Source organism: Panthera leo, chromosome B2, assembly GCF_018350215.1.
Source record: "Panthera leo isolate Ple1 chromosome B2, P.leo_Ple1_pat1.1, whole genome shotgun sequence".
NCBI classification, from domain to species: domain Eukaryota; kingdom Metazoa; phylum Chordata; class Mammalia; order Carnivora; family Felidae; genus Panthera; species Panthera leo.
The window spans coordinates 91,400,867-91,422,105 of record NC_056683.1 but is presented as its reverse complement, the minus strand read 5'-3'; the positions used below and the strand labels follow the sequence as shown (position 1 = coordinate 91,422,105).

Genomic DNA, 21,239 nt, shown 5'->3' with positions numbered 1-21,239 from the left:
GGATTTGACTTTAAAACTCATTTTGACACTACAAAAAGGATCATAACATAAAAAGTGTACTTAGACTTAGTTGTCAGTCACAACAAATATTTGACTTAGCTAAGTCAGCACATATAGCCATCCTGGATATTGTGGGGGGGATTTTTCAAAATTTGAATTGGTTACTTTCCTCACGGATAAAATGAGACTATCAAAATAGTCATTTATAAAAACATTATTTTGAAATGTTAAATACTGTAGTTAAGTAAAAATATAGAAATGTTGTATCCAAAATTTTGATTTCAGAAGGATAAGTAATTGCAACATAAATTACCAAAGACACAGGAAAACGTTTTTGCTTTTCAAAAATAGTTTTAAAGGTGTAAGTGCTCAAAGAATATTTGCAGAATACATTTACCTTAATGTATGATATTATTTTTAATTTCATATTTTTACTCTTCATATTTACCAATAAAAATTAATAAACCTTTTGAATATGAACGAGAATATAATATCACCGTGACACAAGGTCTAAAAACTTAAGCCCTAAAAAATGTTTTTTTTATTAAAAACAAAAGAGGGGCCCCTGGGTGGCTCAGTCAGTTAAGCATCTGACTTCTGCTCATGATCTCATGATCTCACAGTCACGAGTTCCAGCCCCATTTTGGGTTCTGTGCTGACTGCTCAGAGCCTCAAGCCTGCTTCGGATTCTGTGTCTCCCTCTCTCTCTGCCCCTCCCTTGCTCACATTCTCTCTCGCTCAAAAATAAATAAACATTAAAAAAATTAAAAACAGAGATGTTTACATACAAAAAGTAAATGAAATGCCAGAAGACTTAAAAATGGTAAAGCAGTATTTCATGTTTAGAGCTATAAATTTACATACAAAACATGTCATGTACCATCTGAAAGAGATCTTTCTATAAATATTCTTCATATTTATAGAACTGAGGAAATTATAGCACTATAAATATATAATTTGAATGAGATTCACAAGTTTTTCAAGAATGGAACAGAAAGACATTTGTACAAAATATTAAATGTATTAAAATCCCAAGAAAATATGCAATAATCTCAGGTGTGTATATACATTCTTCTAAAGACTCTGGTGCAAAGGAATAAAGGATTAAACGTAACATTAAATGGCAATAAAGGAACACTATTTTCACATATTCACTAATTTAGAAAATTAGCTGTTATTTCCACAATGCAAGTTAAGATTTCTTTTTTCCATTAGAAATTTATTGCACTAAAAATCTTCAAACAAAAATTTCATTTACCCTCTAAATTGAAACTGTTCTTCAGGATTGTATTTTAAAGCACCTTTTATCTGCAGAGAAGTACTTCTCTTCATATTACAATTTCTTATTTTTGCTTCCTTCATTAATTAACTATATTCCTCCATTAAACTAACCACAAAGAACTTCAAGCAGCCAAAGTCTCTTCCTTTTCAGGCTTCAGTAAAAGGAGAAATAGCCACTTGTTCTGAAGCTGGCTTCGATTTAAACATATCATGTTTAAATTAAAAAGCACAAAGCTGATCACGATTCTTTCTGTGAACCTTTGTTAGATAATGAATGGCAGAAGACAATTAGCAGTCACCGTTCTAAGAATTACCCTTGGTTGGAAAGATCAAAAATAGTTTGTTTTATTATCACAACAATTGCTTTAAATTGTAAAAAAGTGACATTTACCTTTTCCAATTGAGCGTTTTTTTTGGACTTGTATAAAAACTCTCCCACTGCCACAAAAACGGAGAGCACCAGGCCGGCTGCCAGAACAATGAAGATGCCACCAATATTTTGAACCCCCAGGGCACTGGCCTCTTTGCTCTCTTCCTCTGGACAACCATTGCCCCTCCACCACTTTTCCTTCATCATGTGCAGCTTGCCTTCCTCCTGCAGCTGAAGAATTGCTATGGTGATTTTGTCTCTGTATGGAGAACCTAAGAAGAGAGAAGATAGGTTAGCTATTGCAAGGAAACTGGGGTTTTATAATTAAAGGTTAACATGATCAGAGGAGGGCAGAACTTTTCCCAGACACTCCAAAGCAATCCAGTATTTATGTTCAACAGAAAAAAAACAACCGGAAAATGACAAAGAACAGACAGTTAAGTAACAAGATAAAGTAGTCCCTTTCTGATGTTGAACGATAGAATAAAATTTGTTTTTAAGGAAGAAAATGTCTCTTTTTAAAAGGCAGACAACTCAGCACTGGAAAATAAGTAAAGCAGAGGTAGAAACCTAAAAAAGACATTATAGAGTGCCAGAATAGTTCGCTAATATTTAGGAATCATTCCACATTGAAAAAGAACATTCATAAACCAGTAATCTCTATTTTTAGGAAAGTTGTGGGAAAAATTGTGTTTCGCATGAATAAGTGCAATAATTTAAGGCAATTATGATTAACAAGCTGTATTCAGGGATAGCTAATACTTTGCAAATCATAGGTAATCATTTCTATTTTTTTTATTTTATATGAATAAAAGAAAAAAGCTTGTGCAGGACATGGATCATTCAAAAATCATAATGACAATGCATAAGATTTTTGGACAGTTTATGTATTATTTTGTGCTTTGGAGGGAAATGTTCTTTCCAGTGGTGGCAACAGTATAAATGAAATTTAGTATATATGGTAATGGGGGTAGATATTAATCTGCATTAGCCATCATATGATAAGTAATAGCTTTTCTAATTGGTTGCCCAGAAGCATAGAATAATATTGAACTACAAGTATCTTTCAACACCCATCTCAAGGGATTGGTGTTCCTTCTTTTTCCCACCCGGAAATAGCCTGTATCTAAAGTTTCATCTTCTTTCCTCAAACACTATACTGCACATTCCATTTTTCTGCATATACTCATTGATAAGTTTTTCTGCTTACATAAGAATACTAATTTTAGTTTGTATTCAATATTGCCTCTGATACCTTTTTTTTTTTTTTTTTTTTTTTACTTAAATATACCTACAGGGACCTATACTGAAACTTTATTTTTGCTAAGAGTGATTAAAAACCTCATCAGGAAACTTTTCTGACTCAAAAGGGATACCACTATATATCTTGTTTTTACTCGCTTAATATAACACGACCAGTTCGGCCTCACTCTCTTCGCAAGAATAGTCAGGCTAAAAGCAGAAAAACTAGGGAAATCATAGGCAGTAAATAGCCTGTTGAAAAAGTTGGAGGAGTGATGATCTACCAAATCCAGCTGGTGAGTTGTTTCTTTAACGTAATCCTTAATGTTAGTCAGAAGAAATGTGTAACTATAATGCTTCTATACAACATTTCTCCAGCTTTCCTAAAAAAGGGACATTATCCATTCCTATATTTAGAACTCAAATATTTTATTTTCACTGTACATTTAATTCTTCATGATAATAAAGGAATGTCTGCCTCTTGGCTTCTTTGCTGTGCTCTCTTCCAAATGCCACTCTGATGAAAATATTTAGTTTAAAATCAGTCCCTCAGCCACTTCAGGTCTCAGTGGATGCCCCTTTCTACTTTGATCACTAACTAGACACTCAGCCTAGGTCACTTTTATTCTTCTTCTTCTTATTGTTATTATCATTTACCTTTCAGGATGAGACTTATTTTCCTATGTAGATTATAAACTATTTGGAATAGATTATATTTATCTATCTATGTATATCTATCTATCATCTATTTCTATCATGTATCATCTCACATAATAGGCTCTCAATAAATATTTCATATTATGGGGAGCATAATATCTGACTGAGGCATTCCTAACATAATGTAAGAGTAAAAACCTAGTGTTTTCAGTCTCTCTGACATGTATTTAAAAACCATAAATTAAGGCCATCTGTTTGGCTATCAAGTTTTCATTAGTTCACTGCATCTAACCTAGCACCACCTTCAAGGTCACTTTTACGTTGAATTGCCATTCTGATTAACCATGTGTATTCTCAGCAAAATAAATGTTCGATTGAGGGGGAAAAAAATCTCCTTTAAGCAGAACTGCAGTTCATTAAATGTCTTTTAATTAGAAATATAGCATCTGAAGCAAATTTGTGCTGATAGAACTTGTGAAAATGGCCACATATGACTAATATAATACGTGATTTGGGGGCCCCTGGGTAGCTCAGTCGATTGAGCGTCAAACTTCGGCTCAGGTCATGATCTCATGGTTCGTGGATTAGAGCCATGCATTGGGCTCTGTGCTGACAGCTCAGAGCCTGGAGCCTGCTTCAGATTCTGTGTCTCCCTCTCTCTCTCTGCCCCTCCCCCTCCTTTCTCCCTCAAAAATAAATTTTAAAAAAATTAAAAAAAATTTAAATGTGGTTTCTTTTCTGGGAGCACAATTGTAAGCAAAATTTGGGGTGATAGTGACTTGAAAAGTAGACTTTCAAATATGAAAAAGTCTTGATCTAGCCAAGTAATATTTTTGATTACAGCTTATTTCTCATCCTGAACAATACTGAAAGAATACCATTTTATTGCCAACTCGCCATACCCATTAAACTGCATTATAATGTTTATTCTAATATCTTCAAACACAATATTCTCCCCCTACTTTCTCAAAATAAGGCACAGACAAAAGCAACCCACTTTTCAAGAAATGATAGACACGCTTTAATTTCTTGCTTGACTGTGCTTCCTATTTCTAGCACTTACTGTAAACTTGAAAATTTCTCATTGCTAGCAAATTTCCCCATACTTGTTTCCAACATAAATATAGTAATGTGTAAATAGAATTTGGGTTAAATCAAAGCTACAAAGTTAATATACCTCATTTAGAGGTCTTTAACAAGATAATATAGGGAACATAAGTGATGAAAGTAAATCCTTGCCATGTTTTACTTATCATTCTGTCACTGATTTAGTTTAAGTAATTATTTTTTAAAGAAAAAATTCAATAATAAATCATTACTTCTTTTGGTATATCATTTGATGCTCCTTGGGAAGAATTTCTATATAGATATTAGTTGAAGTCAAGCATGGACTGAAATTTCATCTAGTTGAAAAATCTCAAGGATACATTGAGATCAAAGAACAAAAGTATCTTTCATCCTCCTTGTGACATGAACAGCCAAGTGCTTAGCTCTAATGAAGTGAACAGCTATTAGTTAGATAGATAGAGCTTCAGTTTTGCCCAAACTCCAACCCAGACTCAATCCAAATGCTGGCAAGGCAGGAACCATGAGAACACTGAGTGGCAACGAGAGAAGCCATTTGTACATGGCAAGGCTGCCTCCAAGGAAGATGTGTATTTTTACAAGAGGATTTTAAGATTGATTAGAAAACTACTGAGGAAATTGTAAATATATCTACTATAATGCAAAGTATTGTACTAAAAGTCAATCCTCAAATGCTTAAAAGGACAGATAGCCATAAATGAGTGAAAAAACACTTTAGACAAAAATATCTGAAAAATTGCAACATCCCAGTGGTTAACTTTCACCTCCAGTTTTAGTAAAACTCTACGAGAATTTCAACATAGGGTTGCCAGATATTTTATTGTGTGTGTGTGTGTGTGTGTGTGTGTGTGAGAACACATGAAACATTCTATCTAAAATTCTCTATATTAAAATGTTGGCAAATAAATCATTTTTTTTTAAATCACGCAGGATATGCCAAATTTCTCTTAGTCCTGAATTTGGCCTTTCCATTTTCACTTTGTAATGTCTGATTTTTGGTTCTTTTATATTCTTGCTCACAATGAAATTTTCTTCAGTTATTTAAACATATAGTCCATACTGACAGAAACTGTTATGTTTTTTTTTAAATTTTTTCTTAACATTTATTCATTTTTGAGAGACAGAGAGAGACACAGCATGAGCGGGGAAGGGGCAGAGAGAGGGAGACACAGAATCTGAAGCAGGGTCCAGGCTCTGAGCTTTCAGCACAGAGCTCGACTCAGGACTCGAACTCACGAACTGTGAGATCACGACCTGAGCCGAAGTCGGACACTCATCAACTCAGCCACCCAGGTGCCCCGTGTTATGTTTTTAAAATGTGTGTGTGACCCGAAAAACAAATAACCCAGTGAAGAAATGGGCAGAAAACATGAATAGACACTTCTCTAAAGAAGACATCCGGATGGCCGCAGGCACATGAAAAGATGCTCAACGTCGCTCCTTATCAGGGAAATACAAATCAAAACCACACTCAAATATCACCTCACACCAGTCAGAGTGGCCAAAATGAACAAATCAGGAGACTATAGATGCTGGCGAGGATGTGGAGAAACGGGAACCCTCTTGCACTGTTGGTGGGAATGCAAATTGGTGTAGCCACTCTGGAAAACAGTGTGGAGGTTCCTCAAAAAATTAAAAATAGACCTACCCTATGACCCAGCAATAGCACTGCTAGGAATTTACCCAAGGGATACAGGAGTACTGATGCATAGGGGCACTTGTACCCCAATGTTTATAGCAGCACTCTCAACAATAGCCAAATTATGGAAAGAACCTAAATGTCCATCAACTGATGAATGGATAAATAAATTGTGGTTTATATATACAATGGAGTACTACATGGCAACGAGAAAGAATGAAATATGGCCCTTTGTAGCAACATGGATGGAACTGGAGAATGTGATGCTAAGTGAAATAAGCCATACAGAGAAAGACAGATACCATATGGTTTCACTCTTATGTTGATCCTGAGAAACTTAACAGAAACCCATGGGGGAGGGGAAGGAAAAAAAAAAAAGAGGTTAGAGTGGGAGAGAGCCAAAGCATAAGAGACTGTTAAAAACTGAAAACAAACTGAGGGTTGATGGGGGGTGGGAGGGAGGGGAGGGTGGGTGATGGGTATTGAGGAGGGCACCTTTTGGGATGAGCACTGGGTGTTGTATGGAAACCAATTTGACAATAAATTTCATATATTGAAAAAAAAATAAAGTGTGTGTGTGTGTGTGTGTGTGTGTGTGTGTGTGTGTTTACAATTTTCCAAAGGATCCCATTTACCAGATAGAAAAGGTTGTAGCTTATAAAATGAAGGAAGGAAGGAAGGAAGGAAGGAAGGAAGGAAGGAAGGAAGGAAGAAGGGAGGGAGGAAAGAAAAGAAAGAAGGAAAGAAAGAATGAAGAAAAGAAGCAAAGAAAACATTATTATTACATAGTGATATCCCTTCATGTCAGATGCCTAAGACTTGGGGCTCAAAATGAGCACTGAGGAGGCACAGAGACAGCCTCAAGTGATACATAGTAATAGTACATGCATGGGCATAAATAAAAACTAGAAATTCACCTATTCAGAATTTCCTCAATGAAAGAATTACTGTCTCCAAATGTCCTTAAATGTCAAATTTTGACAATAGAATTTTACATAAAATTATAATTTCAGTAACATCCCTCCCAACAGATAGATTAAAAGTTCCTTAGGAAAATAAACTGATTATTATAAACAATTAATATGAGTCCCACCAAGTATTTCAGAGCTAACTTCCTGGGCTTAGGAAATTGAGTTGATTCCTTCCTTCCTTCCAGCTCTTCATTCCTTTGCCTTTCCTCCTCTATTTCTCATACTCTTCTCTTTTTGTTCTTGACTTCTTGTTTCCTTTCCTTCTTTTCCTTCACTTCTCTTCCCTGTTGCCTTTCCTTTCCCTTTCTCATCTTCCTCTCTTCCCTACCCTCCCTCCTTCCCTTCCTTTCTACTATTCTAAATTTCTTACTTACAGGATGAAAGCCACATGTTATTATATGTACTTGGCTCTAAGCCTAAACACAATTTATTGATCTGCCCATTTGTTTGTCATTTTCATATTCTTTACAAACTCACAATTTTAAGTATGTACCAATGTTTTCCTTTTCCTATTGCAAAACATCTAGATAGCATAGAAATGATAAAATGAATGAGGTCAGCATTATGTTTAATTCTTGAGCAGGCATATTGATTGATAAATAGCTTCTCTTTAAAGGTTGCACAGCAAGTTGTCTGATACTTGACATGCTTCAGTGAAATATGCTAAAATTATATCCATACACTGGTAATTTCCTATCCATCCTGCCAAAATTTTCTTTTCTTTCAAATCAGGCTTCTATATGCTTTAATTACAAAGGTCAGAAACAAGATTACCCTTGCTTTGTATAAATATCTCATTCTAAAACTCATTATACCAATATTTCCAAAACTGGATTTTCTCCACAGATTTCCTTTTTTGGTAAATGTACATCTATGGTTCATTTTTAAAGGATTCCTTGGTCAGATATTTGAAGAATACTCCATCACAAATGCACTTCTCATAAATTCACATCATATGATAGCAAAATACGAGCTTCTATCTACCCATTAAAAAAAGGAAAAAGTTTTAAAAAAATTGCTTAAATGATCAGATTAGGGCACATGGGTGGCTCAGTCTGTTGAGTGTCTGACTCTTGATTTCAGCTCAGGTTATGATCTCAGGGTTCCTGAGATCAAGCCCTGAATTGGGCTCTGCACTGACAGTGCTGAGCATGCTTGGGATTCTCTGTCACCCTCTCTCTCTTCCCCTCCCTTGTCCTCTTTCTCTAAATATAAATAACTTAATAAATAAATACATAAATACATAAATAAATACATAAAATGTTTAAATTATTTTTAAGGAAATAATTTTTCCCTGTAGATCTATTAATGTCCCTTCAATTATTTTATTTTTATCTCAATTTGAAAAGTACTGCCTTAGATAACAATAATTGCTACTCTTTCTTTTTTAATGTTTATTTATTTTTGAGAGAGACAGAGACAGAGCATGAACGGGGAAGGGCAGAGAGAAAGAAGGAGACAGAAAATCTGAAGCAGGCTCCAGGTTCTGAGCTGTCAGCACAGAGCCCGAGGTGGGGCCTGAACTCATGAGCTGTGAGATTATGACCTGAGCTGAAGTCAGATGCTTTACCGACTGAGCCACCCAGGTGCCCCCAATAATTACTATTCTTACTACATCGGTACTCTCCATCAAAACTATGTTTCTTGTTAGATATTTCTGCTTGTCCCTGCTTAGATATCTTCCTCCCCGGTTTTGAATTTACACATCATTACACCATAGCTCATCAAGTTGCATTTTCTTTTTTTGTATGCTCTTTTTCATCTAATGATCTATATGCTTCATGAAGCATCAGCTCATAAAAATTCATATCACACTGCTCACCTTAAGACATGTCTCCACACCTGGCTTTTGAGTCCCCTTATTAGATACTTTTGAGGATCAAGAGTTGTAACAGTTATTTAAATATATTTGTATATTAAAATTGATGAAAAAAACAATTTGGGGTTGGGGGGGGGGAAGTACACAGCCTTTGTTCTTCCTAACAGCATTAAAATCTTTTTAACATTTTGTTAAAATCTGGAGGGGCTGGCTAAGTGCTGTTTTTCATAATGACAAATCCTTTCCGTCAATGTCCTAGAGAACTTCAATTTCTTTTGTTTTATATTTTGTAGTTATCCAGATCATTATGATGATATTGTGTGCTGGGAATGGCACAGACTTAAGTAACATTCTGGTAGTTGCTCCCTTTGAGTCTGGGAAGATATTTCTCTGAAGTCTACTCATAATTTTAGATTTCTTCTAGCTGGTCATTACTCCAAGATATTGTGCACTTTATGAAATACAGTTATGTACATATCTTGTGGGTATGAGACTATACCATAATCACTAAGCATATGTTATTTCAAGGGCTTGACTCAAAGAACTTTAATAATTCCCTAATTATTCCTTTTACTTTGAAAGAATTTCATTTTCTTTTTTGTTGTTGTTTATTTTAAGAGAGAGAGAGCGGAGAAGGGGAAGAGAGAAAGGGAGAAAGAGAGAATCCCAAGCAGGTCCCTCACTGTCAGCGCAGAGCCCAATGCAGGGTTCCAATTGGCGAAACACAAGATCATGACCTGAGCCAAAATCAAAAGTCGGAAGTCTAACTGACTAAGCCACCCAGGCACCCCTGAAAGAGTTTCATCTGATAAATGTTTCTGAAACATATACCCAAGAACTTGAAGCCCTTTAAGTGTGGGCTTAAGACAAGGCTACTTGTCAGTTATTGGTAATCAAGCATTCATTATTCACCTTATTTCACCCATCATCTAGCACAGTGCCTATCACACAGCAAGCATTCAACAAATACTTTTTGAATGAATATTCAATCAATTATAATATATAGAGTATGATATAGCCAAAATAAGTCAGGGTAGAGCTTCTGATATAGGACATCTTCTAAGGCTCTTGTTAAAATCAGTAGAATAAGTAGAGTCCATAAACAGCCTTATTTCACACTTCTAATATTGACCTTATGGAATAAGTTTGGGCAACAAGTCACTTTATAAATTCTTATGCATTCCTTGCATTTAATCAACAGCCAGCAGTTTTCCTTGGTCAGTGCTTTAATAAGTAAAAGAGCAGCTAGCCCAGAAGATCTGAGGGTGTCTGCTGGAATTTCAACTTCCATTCTTAAATTACAGTGCTGTTGGCAATGTGAAATTTTATGAAATGGCTCCCTGCTCCCTATCCTGAGATGAGTGCTAAGTGCCATAAATGCACAACAAATTTTGAGTGCTTTTAGAGCTGTATCTATTTTTTACCATTCTTTCCATCAAATCTTCCAATAAAGATAGAACCAGAGCACATTCTCTTAGAGCCTTTGCCTCAGCAGAAGATGGGTTTTATTATCTCAAAGGACATTTTCCTTCCCATATTTGTTTTTAAGAAGTGCTAAGACAAATTTTACATTTACATTCCAGATTTAATTTTATATTTCCATATTTCCAGATTTATTCAGTGTTTCTATTTACTTATTTTATTCATTTCCCATTTTATTCGGTCAATAATATTGTTATACAGTACCATAGCATCATTGTTCATTTTCTCTTAGAACTTGCCTCAGTTTGTAACTAAAAATTAATTTCTGTGATTATTTAATGCTCATTTACCCTAATAAGTTATAAATTCCACAAGGGCAGGGGTTTTATTTGCTTTGTCAACACACAATAAGGACACAATATTTGTTGGGTGAACACATGCATAAATAAAATAATATATTAATTACTAAATAATTGGTCATGCGTGCTTGCAATGTTATCTTTAGTCATTTCATATGAACCCAAACTATACCTAGATCTTTAATCTATATATAATAATTATAATATATTTATTTCAAATGAAGCCTTTAATATATATAGCAACTAAATACTTTTATGGGGCCCATTTCACACTTCCTGTGAGATAACAGCTAAATTGGTATGAAGTTCTATCTCCCTCTTTACATTTTCTTTTCTAGGCATCCAACCAAAACCCTTCAATTTGATAGGAGTATAAGGAGTCCATTAATTAGAATCATAGAAATAGAAGAGTAATCTGATCTTGAAATCAAATTATCAACATTATAATCACAGAATGGTAAACAACAGATAAAAGTGATCCATTCTCCATGATACCTTGTAATCTTTCTGCATTGGATATCTAGGACCATCATTTCCTTGTTTAAAATTTTCCGGTGGTGCTCTACAGCTATAGAATAAAATCTCCATTCCTAAATGTGTTACACAATCCTTTCTTCAATCTATCACAGGCTTCTTCTCTTATTTTATCCACTTCTCCTTACATCTAACCTGCTAGCAATACACATTAAATGTACTTCCCATTGCCTGGGGAGCCACATTTCTACACTTCCTCCAATTTTCTGGTTGAACTTCTTCTCATTCAGATAAATTTCTGTTCATCCTTCACTATACTTGCACACTTTTTCTTGACTGCCACAGAGACATACAGGATCCCTCTTTTTTGGTGCAATGGCATTACAGATACTCTAGGACAGCATTTGGTATATCATATTCTAATGTTTTTCCATGTCTCTTTCCCTACTAAGTGATAATATGAATGCCCTGGGTGGGGGGGACCATGTCTGAGTCATGGTTTGGTTGTTTTGTTTTGTTTTGTTTTGTTTTGTTTTACTATATTACACACACAGGTGTGTATAGTACTTATCACAGGTGTTAGATTCCAGGCATATAGTGATGAATAATGTCACATGAGCACTACCTTTCTAGAGTTTTCACTGCAACAAAAAATACATATATTGGATAACATTTTATAAATATGAGGATCATTATAATGAAGAACACAATATTATATAGTCTTGTAACAGATGAAACTATCTTAGTCTGCTGAGTAGGTACAAAAAAAGGTTGCATTGCTTTGAAAATAAGGGTCGGGAAAATAACTCTCTTTTGCTGCTTTTTGCCTACATTTCTTCTATTTCCTTTCTATCACATTTCTGTTTTAGGAAGGTATATATGGGAAGGAAAAATGATAGTGAAAGCATCCCAAACCCACTTAGTTAATTTCTTCTAGATACAGAAGATAGAATTAGGTATAAGATATCAGGGTCATGATGGAATGGAGCCAAAAATAAATGCATTGTTAAAGTAGAAATGAGAGAGGAAAAGTAAAAAACCATAAGGCAGAGACTACATGCATTTAGGGAGCAAATGTGTATATAAATATCAAGTGGATGTACCACCAAGGACATCATAGATATAACAAATTTTAAAGTATGTATATTCAAAATCAATAACTGGCTTAAATTTGATAGAGATTGTGGTTTTTTTTTCCCTTTGCAGTAGACCTCAAAATGCAATGTCTTTATGACTTCTATAGAAAAGCAATGTAAATGTATTCTATTTGAAAGACTATTTGCAGAATCCTCAGGAGAACATTCAAGTATCTAAAATAACAAAAGGAGATGCTTATATGAAGCACAAAAAACTCTATTAATAAAAAATTCAAGTTATACAGTATGAGTTTTAGCCAGTTGCCCTTTATTCATATTCTGAATAGTCTCTAACTTATGTGAAAAGAATAAGAAGGGCAAATATTATCAGCATATTATGAAAAAGTAAACTATTTTCACTGGTTCTGACATCTTTCATATATATTATTTAAAAAGTAGCTGGTGAAGTAGATTTGTGGTCACATTTCTTCTCTGGGTATTAAATCATGAAACTCTGACACTAAGTATGAAAATAGAAATAGTTTTATACTGGAATCCTGCCTTCCTTACAATTTTTCATCTGCATAGTAATCATTTGAAAGTGATAAGAATGGAAATGTCAGCAATACTTTCCTAAGTATGATGTTTTCATTCCAAATCTAATATCAAACTATAATGAACAAATTACAAAAGTTGGACCATTTTAAATAAAGTCATCATTGTAGTTAATCATCAAGTACCCCAAAATTGGGAGAGAGGATGTATTTTTGAAAAGAGTAAGTATCTATCCTCTAAGGTAGAGCTCAAGTCTGATTGCAATTTGATCTGACTGCTTTCTCCTCACTGAGATCTACCACTGAGTCCCTGTGTTATATAACAGACCACCTTTCCAGGTTGTATTCTCCATAATTTGTGTTCAATTTATTTTTTCACTAATGTCTCCTTAAGAAAGGGGATGTTGTATATCTATATTTTGTATTCATTATTTTACAGAGCGAAGCAGGTTGTACAGTGATAAAATTTCTTATAGATAAACCAAATACAAAGGAAGAATACATGTCTTTAGAGATACTGTTCTCTGAATACATCTTGGGACTCTGTTCACTAAACATTCAAGAAATGCTTGGAAGGAAAAACTTTATTTTATTTATTTATATAATGGTCTACAATAGGAATTATCTCATCTTTATAGAGTAGATATCAATCACCTTCTTCCCCCCAAATGATGGTTAGCTAACTACAGTATACTGATTACGTGATGGCAAAACCCTAGTTAAGTTCCATAGGAAAACATTTCCATGTGGTTAGGAATGGGTTATATTAACAATCTGCCTTATCTACAATATATTTGAGATGTCTGATTACTTAAAGAATAGACAGCAAAAACCTAAGATACAAATAACTTCAAAACCACAATACATCCTTTCAATAATGATAAAACATTTAAGACATTCCTTTGTAATTCTTTGTGGTGCATGTGTCCTGATCCAAATACTACAAATATAATATGTTCAATCTTTTTTTATTTAAAAACATTTTTTTTAATGTTTATGTATTTTTGAGAGAGAGACAGAGAGACAGAGCGTAAGAGGTGGAGGGGCAGAGAGAAGGAATCACAGAATCCGAAGCAGTCTCCAGGCTCTGAGCTGTCAGCACCAAGCCCAATGCAGGGCTCAAACTCACGGACTGTGAGATCATGACCTGAGCTGAAGTTGGACACTTGACGGACTGAGCCACCCAGGCGCCCCAATCTTTATTACAACCCAATTACGTAAACATGTTTTCCCTCACTTACAGATGAGGATGCTGAGTCTCAGACAGGCTCAGTGACATCAACTAAGACACCTATGACATTCCAATGGGTTTGAACATAAGTCACCTGACTACAATGGCCCCACATTCTATACAGCATGCTAAGAAAATGCCCTTCACATGAGGACCATCAAATGCAAGACAGCCATATTTGGAATCTAGTATTTCCACATTTTACCTCTGTGCTTTGACTCTTTTCCCCTGTAAGAATGATTGATCTTACTTAGTCCTACAAACCAAAGGGTAACAATCTGGCATAGTCAATCTGGCTAACTAATCTATAATAGAGTTTGAACCCATGGCCTTGGACAAATCTGCACAAGACGCTAATTAAATGAATGAAATGATCCAATGTTTGCATATAAAATCTATCAGAACTAGCTCTGTTTTCATGAAAATTATCCATTTATGCATTGTTTGGGCACCATTTGGTCAGCATTTACACTATTAATGAAAACTGCTCACACTGGTGCTTACAATTCATCAAATTCCCTCTGGAAGCTTCCTAGATTCTAGCACGCAGAGTTTGTTGATGATCTGTGGAGCAGGCATAGTTTACTGAGACTCTCATCTGTTTTCAGTGACAGGAAATCTAGACGTTAACAGTATGCCAGAAATATACAGCTTCTACAAGTGTAATTTGACTTTTTTTTTGTTTAATTCAGGCCCTGAAAATTATTAGATCTTGATTTAGCCTTGCAAAATCGCTTCACCAACATTAAAATTATGCTGCTTAGGCAATGAAAAGATAGAATGCATTTTAATGGAAGGTTTGACCTGCAGAAAGATGAATAATTTGCATCAATTTTTGTGCATTATGTTCAACTAATGAAGACAAATGTATTCATTCACTTCAGTAAAGCTGAAGAACTGAAGGCCAGCGATTTTATGCATCTATAATGATGAATATTATAGTACTTATTATATGATGGATTGAGAATTTTAGAAATGGATGGTGAGCAAAACAGAGAAAAAAACATGCTTCTAATACTGATTTCTATTTTTATAAACACTGGCATCTGCCTTAAACAAACAACATGCCTCTCCTAACAAAATCTATATCTCCCACTTCATCAAAGAACAAGAAAGAAAGAAAGAAAGAAAGAAAGAAAGAAAGAAAGAAAGAAAGAAAGCAGTGAGATCTCACGCATTTAACGTTAGAAAATAGAAGTGAAGAAAGAAATTTTACATTGTTCATATGTTAAAGTTGTATACTTCTACCATAAAGGTGGCTCAGTCGGTTACGCGTCTGACTTGGGCTCAGGTCATGATCTCACAGTTTGTGTTTTGAGCCCTGCATCAGGCTCTGTACAGACAACTCAGAGCCTCGAGCCTACTTCGGATTCTGTGCCTCCCTCTCTCTCTCTGCCCCTTCTCTGCTTGTTCTCTCTCTCTCCCTGTCTCTCAAAAAATGAATAAATGTTAATTTTTTTTTTTTTAAAAGAGTCAATGATACAACCTCTTGCAACATTTTTTACTTTAGGCTGATTATGGGTAAGAGCATTGTAATGAGATAAAAGTTACCTGAGAATCATTAATAGGATTACTACTATTTCATATTCATTAACATAAAACTTGTTATAAAACTGTTTACAAAGGTAAAATTAAAACCCTATTATCAAATAGGAATATATCCTAGCATTTATAATTAAATAATATAACAGAAATAAAATGTATATAACAATTTTGTGTGTGATAAAATGATCTTTAAATCTAACCTTAGTGTTCAAAAGCATTATAAAAATATCTACTTTACATTAATCTTTTCTTCATTTTTATATTTCCACTTTACATCTTCATGTATTACACTTATTTCAGTAGTTGTATGACTATGATATGACTGAGTTAATTTGGATTTTGTTCACAGAAATAGTTATTCACTGACTGCTTAAAACTTACTAATGAGTTAAGCCCACAAGTAAAATGGGAACAAATTATATTATAGAAAACTTTTGCATCTACAATATGCACAGACATGAACACAATCCCTCCATCCCCTTCTCAGCTGACACATATTTTATATATGTGATTAAAGTCATGAGGAAGTAACAAATGAAGCATTCTACTAACTCCTTGTTAAAAATAGAAATAGTTTTAATGAGACCGTTCAGTCACTTTATAATATTTCTACCAAATTGAACACAGCAAACCAAAATAACACCAACTGGCTCTAATGGATTTTTTGAGACTGCTGCTTTCCTACCAGCGCATGGACTGCTGAGTCTGCCTAGTCTTCAAAGTACAATGTGCATTCAATATTCGAAAGAGAGAAACCAAGAAGGCTTTTAGTCTGGGCAGTAAGAAGGGAGGCAATGCAGTAGAAAATGCCATTAAGTAGAAATGTTCCCTGTTCAGATAAATAGATTATCACCTATGGTGAATTAAAAGTCAAGATTGCAACTGCTCACACATTTTAAATATTCCTTAATGAAAACTGCTGCGATTTGCTTTTTTGCTTTACCCCATCTAGAGTTGTTATGTGTGTGTGTGTGTGTGTGTGTGTGTGTGTGTGTGTGTGTGTGTTTCTTAATTTAATTCTTTTGAATGGCATAGGAAGTTCGGTTAACTTAAGAGTAAGAACACCTACAACTTCAAAAACCTACCGTACAGTAAATATTACGTTGAAATAACAGTGCTGCCGTCAGGAAAACTGTGAAAGGGATGTGATGTCACCCCAAGCTTAATTAAACCAGCATCTGCTTATTGAGCATTTGCCTTCACATCATTGTTGATTGCTCCACTAAGGTATTTTTGCGTAAACAGAGCTTCCCTAATTAAATAGCTTATACTGGAGTCATTCAGCGATTTCACAGCACACTTTGGGCAGTTATCATCATACTCAGAATGATGAATGGTGAGGGTTGCCCCTGGATGAGTCACACCAGAGGAGGCCTACCTTGCAGGCTAACAAGAAGTTGCATGGGCTATTGGGGGACAAAGGAAAATATATATAATTTTTGAAACATTTCTGATTTCTCACTCCAAAAGAGACAAAGTCTTTTTCTGTTTTAATCTCCTGCACGTAATCACATGTGCCTCTTTGACAATGTCTGACCATCTGAACAACACTAAAAGCAAAGAGAGTTCCTCTCTCTTTGATCACATTCACAGTATTTGTAAAGATGAAATTTTCCCTATGGATCATGGCTCCTGCAGAATATGCACTCAAAATCCTGAGGTATTTCTGGTACTGATCTAAATTTTCAGAACCTGAGCCCACATGTCTCTGCTTTGAATATACTGACCTCATTAACTTTTGCTGTGAAAAGAACAAGAGCTTCAATTAACGTTTTCATACAAGAATGATTTTTTTTGATTTATGCTTAAACAAAATCTTCAAAGTAAATATATTATCAATAATCTTTAATATACTTGAACAATGATGATACAATAGGCAAATGCTAGTTAACTAGTTGAAAATGCAGATTATGATATTGGCTGAAAGTTTATGGGAAGTCAGAAATCTCATTCAAGTGCTAGAGTTGCATGTCCTTGTGTTTATTAATGACTAAATAAATATAAATAATTCATGAAGCCATATTTCTAGTAGAAGTATGGCAGAGCAAATCATAAATTACTCCCTGGAATCTTTTTCTCAGAAGTCAAGTATTTAAGGGAGTGAAGTATGAAATGCCTCTTTCTAGATTGTACTTCTCTGATGAAATGATATGAGAGTTAAGACTCACTTATAATGTATGGAGTCTCAAAATTTATTTTACACTGTTATGAATGAATAAAATTCAATTCACTAAAGAAGTTAACATCCGGTCAAACAGAAGAAAACAAGTTATCTAAATAAGAGAAACAAAAAATATATTGCAATACATGCAGGTGAATGATTTGAATATTTTTCTTTTAAATTATTGTTTTCAACTTTATCTCATTCAGAATTAGACTAAAAATAAAATATAGGCTACATGCATTAAATAACTTTTAGTGATATGAGAGTTTAGTAAATTAAAGTTAATATTTGGCTTTGACTATAAAGAAGAATGTGCTAAAATATTCTTCTTTGTCTATTATTTTACTGTATCATAGTATTTTTCAGATTTTGAATTTTTATTCCCATGTATTGATAATTTTACATTAACATTCCAAGAATGTCCTATAAAAGTTAGAAATTTATCATGTGTTATTGCCTAATTAAAAAATTACTTTAATGAAAACACTAACATACTATTATTTCCCCATTTATCTACACACTACAAAGAAATGAATCCATTTAGATACAACTTGATATCTATAAGTTTCTCAAGCAAGTGCCCTTGCCAAAATCAATGAATATTTTCCACAATAACTCAGCTTTCTTCAGAAGGGCAAAAGTTGATCTGATCAGCTGAGTTGAACAGATAAAAGAAAAAAACTACATCCTAAGGCTTATAGTTTAATTTGTTTTGTTCTTTCATCTTATCTAAAAGATAAGCTTTAAATTAGAGGAAATAGAAATTCTAAGTGCTGTGCCCAGTATATTTTCCTCAATTCAAAAAGTTATATTAAAATATAGCTTGTATTATATCTATTAATATTTTGAATTGTTTTATATTTTCCTTAGTAAGTCTCTACCTTTTAATAAAAGGTTTCAGGGGTTAACAGTGTCAGGGGTAAAGAGGGATTGAAAATTTCCTTTTGTATGCTTCAATAAATTATAACAGAGAACTCCTTAGAACTGATTCAAGTATTGGGGCACCTGGGTGGCTGAGTCGGTTAAGTGTTCGACTTTGGCTCAGGTCATGATGTCACAGCTCATGGGTTCAAGCCCTACATCAGGCTCTGTGCTGACAGCTCAGAACCTGGAGCTTGCTTAGGATTCCGTGTCTCTGTCTCTGTCTGCCCCTTGCCTGCTCATGCTCTGTCTTTCTCTCTCTCAAAAATAAATAAATAAATAAATAAATAAATAAATAAATAAATAAACAAACAAACAAACATTTTTTTTAAAAATTAAAAAAGAGAACTAGTTCAACTATTATCTTTCTTTTTAAAATAGTTTTCACATCTGAAATAACCCAGTGGGTTTTTGAGATTTGTATAATACACTATTTTGATTTACTTTTAGTAAGCATTTCCTCAAAGTGAGATAGTATGATAGAGACATTCCTGGTACACTGGTACATTGTATTTACAACAACAAACAACCAAGGAAACAAAAATATTTCAAGTTCAAGATTTTATATTAAGTAGAAGTCAAAATTATTTTGGAAATTTTAAAATTATAAGTGCTATTATGTAACTATCACTAACTAAAATACCTGTGCTAGTCTGCAAAGTTCTCACACCACTTCCTCAAATCTTACTTCCCATTACCCTGGATTTCTCAAGTTAGTTTACTGAGGTCATCACATTTCATAATGTAAAATGCCACATTTATTATTAGCTATAAAAAGTACTTGTTTTCTCTGCTTATAAATCTTGCTGCACGATCATATTTTCAGATGTAGAATTTATGTGCTCAACAAATGATAGCGGGTCCACAGAATGCAGGTGCAGTTGCGTAGGCTTACGACAACAAAGAAACAAAAATCTCTGCCTTCATCCATATAATATAAAGCAGCAGAAGATGGTGAAGACATATGAGAATTTCACTTCTTTCAGAAACAACACTGAAAAATACATTTATTTGCTCTAGCTCTTTCCAAATGAAACTGCAAGCCAATGAGAGCCTAACAAATTACTGCTCACAGCTCTCATAAGTGTTTACAACTGTGCTTAAGTTTTAAAATTTATTCTAAGACATCAGTGAACCATATTTCTCCATGTAGTTTCTAGCCCAATTTAGAACAAACTCTCTGAATTTGTCAAGCATACTATCAGAAAAATTGTTGTAAGTTTAAATTAAATAGACCTTAAGTTTTCTTAGTATAACCTAATTTTACCAATTAAAAAAAAAATCTAGAAGTCATAACTCAAGTGACTTGCCCAAGATTAAAAGACAAGGCTAAATTAGAATATCATTGGGGGAAAAAAAGAGTATCATTGGGCATAATACTATATGATGACATTTTTTAATTGAAGTATAATTGACATAAATCTTGTTAGCTTTAGTTGTACATCATAGCGATTCAGTATTTTTATACATTACAAAATGATTTCCATGTTAAGTCTAGTTATCATCTGACACCATACACAACTATTACAATTATTGACTCGATTCCCTATGCTGGACATTGCATCTTAATGATATTTATTTTATTACTAGAAGTTACTATTTCTTAATCCCCTTCACCAATTCCACCTGCCTTTCTACCTCTCCCTCCTCTGGTAAGCAACAGTTTGTTTCCTGTATCTATGAGTCTGTTTCTGTTTTTATTTCTTTGTTCATTTTGTTATTTAGATTCCAGATATAAGGGAAATCACACAGTATTTGTCTTTCTCTGGCTTACTTCACTTAGCATAATACCCCTCTCACGTATTGCAAGGTTGTTGCAAATGACGATACTTTCTAATAGCACATTATTGGTCTATTGCCGAAAATATAAATTTGCTTATACACCTTTTCATAAATGAATGAAAGTATACTTGAAAAATTAGCAAAGAAATCACTCATTACAAATTCCAGATAAATGGTACACGAACTCATGAAGTTGGTGAGTTCATTATATAATTCTTACCAAGGGAAAGAATCATACCAGATCTAACTATGGTGAATGCCACAGTTTGAGGACTCCATCAACACAAAAACTTTGCTCCTCAAGCAGGAATTATGAAAATTCAATCATTAATAAACATTTATCATATATTAGAGTTAATTATAAAACTTTGGAATTAATACATACATTGGCATAACAACAGCAAGGCTTTGGGAGGGTTTTTTTTTCTGTTTCAGGCAAAAAAGTGGTTAGTTCTATGTGCAGAATTTATAAACAACAATAATATCAACTATCACCGCACACTAGGTAGTCAAAACACATTAAAAATAAAATATTCCACCTCAAAAATATTTTCTGTGCATCTAAGTTCTAAACAATTACTGTTGAGTTTTAATAGCCCAACTTCTATTAAGGTTTGAATTAACATACATTTAATTTTTTATTCTT

At 34.0% G+C, this 21,239-nt stretch overlaps 1 protein-coding gene across 2 annotated transcripts in view; it reads right to left on the bottom strand.

Moving 5' to 3' along the window:
- Positions 1-21,239, bottom strand: part of GRIK2 (glutamate ionotropic receptor kainate type subunit 2) — a 651,919-nt gene that overhangs the window by 12,070 nt on the left and 618,610 nt on the right. For both annotated transcript variants that reach the window (XM_042939447.1, XM_042939448.1), the window contains exon 16: positions 1,673-1,923. In XM_042939447.1, the coding sequence (XP_042795381.1) occupies positions 1,673-1,923 (251 nt within the window). The remainder of the gene's footprint in view (positions 1-1,672; positions 1,924-21,239) is intronic.